Here is a 6055-nt window from a genome sequence, read left to right as displayed (position 1 = left end):
TTTTGAAAATAGCAGTTGAGGCCTGTTGGAGATGCTCTAACAATCCATAGCAGCTTGAGCACTGATCAAGTGACCAAAATTAGATCATGCTACCGTTTTGTTGGGCCATTTGGGCTAGTTCGTGGTCCACGATGTGGCTAGACATTCCTCATGTGTTTAACTACCTGCCGATTAGGCCCAAAAATCAATATCCCGACTGTTCTCGTATGGTTCAGCTTTTGTGATTGGCCGCAAAGCTGCGAGCCTTTTCACCCCTTTTCGGTGCAAAAGGCAGCGTGGGCACAGCGTGACCCGACTCGAGGAAAAACTGATCTCAAGTTCCGTCCATGCGGTTGGTGGGCGAAAAGGACAAGCGCATCGTTCACCAACTCTGTACTGTAAACCCAGTCCACCCGCCAAACCAACCAAAAGAGGCGGCCGTGCCCACATGTCACGGAAATAATGTAGCATCACCATGCGTACGTCCACCAACCACCGTCGAACACGAGGAGGGTGACAGGTGGGCCATCCGAGGTTTGGGCGAGCCCAACAAAAACCCCTCTTCACCGGTCACCACTTCATCTCGCCCACACGAACTCGAGACCTCGCCCGCCCAAATACAAAAGCCTCAGATCTCAGTGACCAGCGCCGCCGCTTCGTTCGTGTCGAATAGAGAAGAGAGGAAATGGCGGCGAGCGAGGGCGTGCTCCTGGGGATGGGCAACCCCCTCCTCGACATCTCCGCCGTTGTCGATGACGCCTTCCTGGCAAAGTAAGTCGGTCGTCTCTCACCTCTCTCACTCTGATCTGTTTATAGGAATTACTCCTAGTCGTAGTGGTCTGGTTGCTTTCGGCGGTTTTGCGGCCTAGTCTCATCAGATCCGCGATGGAAATGATACCGTTTTGCCTGTGGATTAATCTTAGATGCATGCACGTACGTGCAGCGAAAGGCAGACATCTGCATGGGATTTCGGAGTACCGGTCACTGATCCAAAACTGTTTAATTGTTGAAACGCCATAGCGACCCGCGGGCGTTGTCGCGCGGCGCTGCAATTCATTGCTGCATAGCTATCACTGTTTCCCGTACAATTTTTGCTCTATCATTCTAAATCTCCAAAATTTTTAGTGGTCTACGGTTGGTGGCCTCAATGCCATGGTGATGGTGCTTGATTGTTTTATTACTCGATTTGTAGTTGGGTGTTGTAATTATCACATGATAGATACTGACATACTTCTCTCACCCCTGTTTTAGGTATGACATCAAGCTGAACAATGCCATTCTCGCTGAGGAGAAGCACTCGCCTATGTAAGTATAAGTATCACTGGTGCTTCTTTATGTGTCATTATTTTTGGATGTATTTTTCTTATGTAAGTACATGTAATCACGGAACTTTGAGTTGTCTGTTTAAACTGCAAGCTGCACACTTTAACTTTACTGAGAAGACATTTGCATTCTAATACTTCGTCTTGCTGTATGCTGTTTATCTAATAATAAGGTGCGTTTTTGACAGGTATGATGAGTTGGCTAGCAACAGCAATGTTGAATATATTGCTGGAGGTAATGTTTCTTATAACTTGTATATGCAGTATTGCTGTCCATAAATTATTACGACTTGGTGACTCTTCTGATGGTTTGTATCTTTGTTCTTTTTATTCTTATTACAGGAGCCACCCAGAACTCTATCAGGGTTGCCCAAGTAAGCTCTTAGGCCTCGTTTGGAGACAAAGTACTTCTGGAATATCAAATAAATTCTATGGTTTTGCAAAATACTCTGGTTTTGAAAAGCTTATGGGTGTTTGGATACAACGAAGCCTTATATTTTCTAAAACCATAGTTTTGTCAAAACCGTAGTCTTTTTTTGAGTTTTAGAAACTTCTGACTTCTCTCTTGAACTCTTTTTTTAACCATGTTTTTGTACGTCTTTAGATTATAAAACCACAGCTTCATGATGCCATGGTTTTCTAAAACTGCATCATCGAAACAGGCCTTTTATAATCTACTAAACCGTGAACAACCAAAAACTGTAGTTACATCAGTTTGATGACGGCATGTCCTTGTTTTCAGTGGATGCTTCAAACTCCTGGTGCAACAAGTTACATGGGATGCATTGGGAAGGACAAGTTTGGTGAGGAGATGAAGAAAAATGCTCAAGCTGCAGGAGTTACTGTTAGTTTTAATCTCATCTTCTTCATGCTACTTTAGACAGTAATGTTCTGATTTATTGGCTAATTGACTAATGTGGCCTTGATGTTGGCGCTTACCTACTCAGGCTCATTACTATGAGGATGAGACTGCTCCTACTGGCACATGTGCTGTATGTGTTGTTGGTGGCGAAAGGTTTGTTGTCTTCATACCAGTTTTTTTGCACAACTTCTGCCGTTGGTGTGGTTTTTACATTACGTTCACCACTTAACGACTATTAAATAGGACTATTGCATGATTATGATAATGTATTTTCATGTCATTTTATATGCTCTTTGATCCTCTGTAAGCTCAGTGCTCAAGTTACTAAGGATCGTCTTTGATTGCATCATCACTAACATGTGTAGTTTGAGGTTTATAATTTTGTCAGTGTAACAACTTTGTTAAACAAGTTGATATAGGTTGATCTAAACATATTTGACCACTTCTTGTGTTGTTGTATCTTGTTCATTCTATCGTTACTTACCACGTCAAAATTAAAACAGGGATTGTACTTTTTCTTTGCCTTTTTTCTGTTCACTGCCTTGAAATACACAAATGCATACATTTTCAGGAAAGTGTTGGATTCTGTTACATACTTTTTCCCAAAAGCATTTCCATACACTATAATACTAAATGCTTGTAGTTGTTAAGATTAAATTCTATCCTAGTATCATCTGTTCTGTGTCAATGAATTCAAGCTTGTTTTGTATCATGTCATTTCACAAAAAAACTGATTGCCGGCAATTTCTTCTACAATTATCAGTTATTTCCTACTGTAACCAGGTCATTGATTGCAAATCTGTCGGCGGCAAACTGTTACAAATCTGAGCATCTCAAGAGACCAGAGAACTGGGCACTAGGTATAATATATCTTTTGACTTGTTTTTTTTTTTTTGCTAAAACATTTTTTTAGTTTGTTGGGAGGATTTATATATGTTTAGTTCCAGAAGAACACACACTACTTTGATGATCACAAATTATCAGTTGAGCAATAGTGGGTTTTGCATGTTTCGGAGTACTCTGTCTAGCAAATGGCACAGCTAGTTTACTTTTATTTGTTTACTGTGGGGAAGATGGTTTGTACTCTATTTTTAAGTTGTACCACAGAAATGAATCATTACATTTTTTTGTTGGGTGAAAATAATATGTTCTAGCAGTGAATGTGTTGTCCTTGACTGATCGATAGCCTTTATTTGATCTCTATTTCTCTTAAGACGTACTGGTTTTCTTTAGCTGACAGATATAATATTCTTGATGCCAGTTGAGAAGGCAAAATACATCTACATTGCTGGATTTTTCCTCACGGTGTCACCTGATTCTATCCAGTTAGTTGCTGAGCATGCTGCGGCAAATAACAAGGTAAATTCATAATAATATGAAAATGCCAGTTGAAGTTGTTGTTTTAGTTTGATTGACCATTCTATTTTCAGGTGTTCCTGATGAACCTCTCTGCTCCCTTCATCTGTGAGTTTTTCTATGATGCCCAAGAGAAGGTCCTCCCGTAAGTCTTATATTCTGTAGTTGCTCTGTGTTTTCAACTACATGCAAGGCTGCTCAGGGAAAAACTACGAAGCAGTGCATATCCTAGTCAAGACATTTTCCTGAGTATTCAACGTGCTAAACCTTCCAGGCTTATTATGTGCTTTGATGCTTGAACTGCGTGCGCGTGTTGGTGGGTGGGGGGAGACAATTCCTGGGCACTGCTTTAAGAATACCTCATGTAGGTCGGGAAAACCCTCAAACCCCTTCCTCACCCATACACGGTGTCACCGTAGCTCAATAAGAACGACCATGATCGTTGATCAGTACGGGGTCTTAGACTTGTGGTTTGGTGAGGAATATATTAGAGGATTCTTTTTTAAATCCTAGTCTGATGTAGGAGTGCCACCTAACCAACTTAGCTAGAGCCTCGTTCGCATGCACTTTATGGATTCTAAATCATTTTTTTGAATATATTGTTGGTACTTATTACCGATATAGGTATGCTGACTTCATCTTCGGCAATGAAACCGAGGCAAAAATCTTCGCCAAAGTTCGAGGATGGGAGGTGATTACGTATTAAGTCTTCTATCCTCGTATAATATTTGCCTCTGATGATTGTATTGCTGATTAATTACCTGTGACAAATTGTAGACTGAGAATGTCGAGGAGATTGCTTTGAAGATCTCTCAGCTTCCTTTGGCTTCAGGCAAGCAAAAGAGGATTGCTGTGATTACTCAAGGTGCTGATCCAGTGGTTGTTGCTGAGGACGGGAAGGTATATATACGGTCTTATCAGTTCGATGCTAATTTTGTATAACATGACATGTGTGCTATTTTAGTTGACAAACTTGACATAGGTCGAGAAGCTGGTTTCAATAATTAAATAGTTTTTTTTTGTTTGTTTGTTTGTCAAATATGCGTGCTTTTGCCTGTTGGACATGCAACAAAACATGGATAGATTCTCCTTGTGTACATGTTTGCTTGCATTCTTTTTCTACCCGCTTTCTGTAACGAACATGCCTCTTCTCTTGTGGTTCCGCTTGGGACCTTTGATGCCCTTTTTTGGAAACTAAGTCGGTTGCACGGCAGCTGTTTGCTTCTGCAAGGATTTTTTGCATCTGCAGTTTTTTTTCCCTTGATCTTTGAATGAAGAACTGATGATATCTGCCATCTCAAGTGTTCTTGTACGAGTTGTTGAGTATGACGTATATACTAACTATTATGTTGATAATAGGTGAAAACGTTCCCTGTGATCCTATTGCCCAAGGAGAAGCTTGTTGACACCAACGGCGCAGGTACATGTTTCTTTAGTGATAAGAGTTAGTTTATCTATTTCCGATATTTTTTTCATTCTCAAACGCTAGTTGGTTTGTTCGCTAAGATGTCTTCCATATAATGTTAACTACTATTATTGCATTACATGAAAGCTGAACGTCTCTACGTCTTATTTTGCTGTTCCTGATAACACCCAACCAATCTTCCTTGCTCCTCCTAGGTGACGCTTTCGTCGGAGGCTTTCTCTCTCGGCTGGTCCAGGGCAAGAGCATCGAGGACTGCGTGACGGCTGGTTGCTACGCCGCCAATGTTGTCATCCAGCGCCCAGGCTGTACCTACCCAGAGAAGCCTGACTTCAACTAGTGCAATACTCAGGCACGTTACGAGCGGTTCGGCGTGTACACTCCCTGTATCCTTTCCGGTCCGGCCAATTTTTTGTACGAGGCATGGTTTGCCATCATTATACTGTTAGCTTCGGCGATGCTTGCAATGCAACGAGAATGCGTTGGAACCATATATGCAATGCTACCCGATCGATTCGGCAGCTCGATACTTACCTAGGCGGCAGTTGCACCTGACCGTGTCAGCTCGATTTGGTGTGTGCAAAAAGGCAGCACTGCACCACCCGTCCGTCGCTAATCACAAGGAACGGGCGATCGTGTTTGCCCAAGTGACAGCGACGTGGAAGCAGGAGCAACGCTTCTCCGATAGATGAGCCATGACAACCTGGGGAGAATGCTACTTTAACCTAAGCTAACTTCCCCACGTACGTAGGCAGTAGGCTCTAGACGAACAGGCTGCTTGGATTTTTAGTTGGCCCGCCGGCAACGGCAATACAATAGCCGTCACCATCGATGACGCATCGAGAGGATTTTGGGGCTGAGTAAAGTTGCCTCTTTTTTTTGTCTCGTCTGCTTGAGTGCTTGGCGCTCAGTCAGGGCTGCAGAGGCGACAGGGAATGTGTGAATCAGAAGTGATCAGAGCGCCGGACTTGCAACGGACGTGTCCGGTCGTGTAAAGAGCGAGCGGTCGCTACCTGAGGCGCATGCACCAAGCTTGCTGCTTTCTGTCCATGCGTGACCTACTAGGTAGCTTGCATTATGTGCACCGCGGCAGAACGGCGAATCGAATCAGAC

At 42.8% G+C, this 6055-nt stretch overlaps 1 protein-coding gene across 1 annotated transcript; it reads left to right on the top strand.

Annotated features, from left to right (window-relative positions):
• Positions 1 to 559: 559 nt before the first annotated feature.
• On the top strand, positions 560 to 5434 carry LOC103653801 (adenosine kinase 2). The gene is made up of 13 exons (NM_001352437.1): positions 560 to 750; positions 1231 to 1284; positions 1490 to 1536; positions 1644 to 1675; positions 2044 to 2145; positions 2249 to 2316; positions 2947 to 3023; positions 3425 to 3522; positions 3594 to 3664; positions 4144 to 4210; positions 4297 to 4419; positions 4879 to 4939; positions 5140 to 5434. The coding sequence occupies exons 1-13, from the start codon at positions 665 to 667 to the stop codon at positions 5280 to 5282; spliced, it is 1029 nt and encodes a 342-aa protein (NP_001339366.1). The 5' UTR covers positions 560 to 664; the 3' UTR covers positions 5283 to 5434.
• Positions 5435 to 6055: the final 621 nt, after the last annotated feature.

Source organism: Zea mays, chromosome 4 (genome assembly GCF_902167145.1).
Source record: "Zea mays cultivar B73 chromosome 4, Zm-B73-REFERENCE-NAM-5.0, whole genome shotgun sequence".
Taxonomy (NCBI): domain Eukaryota; kingdom Viridiplantae; phylum Streptophyta; class Magnoliopsida; order Poales; family Poaceae; genus Zea; species Zea mays.
The sequence above is the reverse complement of the archived record's forward strand: the minus strand, read 5'-3'. Positions and strand labels throughout refer to the sequence as shown.

Coding starts and splice junctions, on each gene's coding strand:
- LOC103653801 (NM_001352437.1), top strand. CDS start 665: ATGGCGGCGAGCGAGGGCGTGCTCCTGGGGATGGGCAACCCCCTCCTC. Junction 751..1,230: donor GATGACGCCTTCCTGGCAAA/GTAAGTCGGTCG, acceptor CCCCTGTTTTAG/GTATGACATCAAGCTGAACA. Junction 2,317..2,946: donor TGTGTTGTTGGTGGCGAAAG/GTTTGTTGTCTT, acceptor TACTGTAACCAG/GTCATTGATTGCAAATCTGT.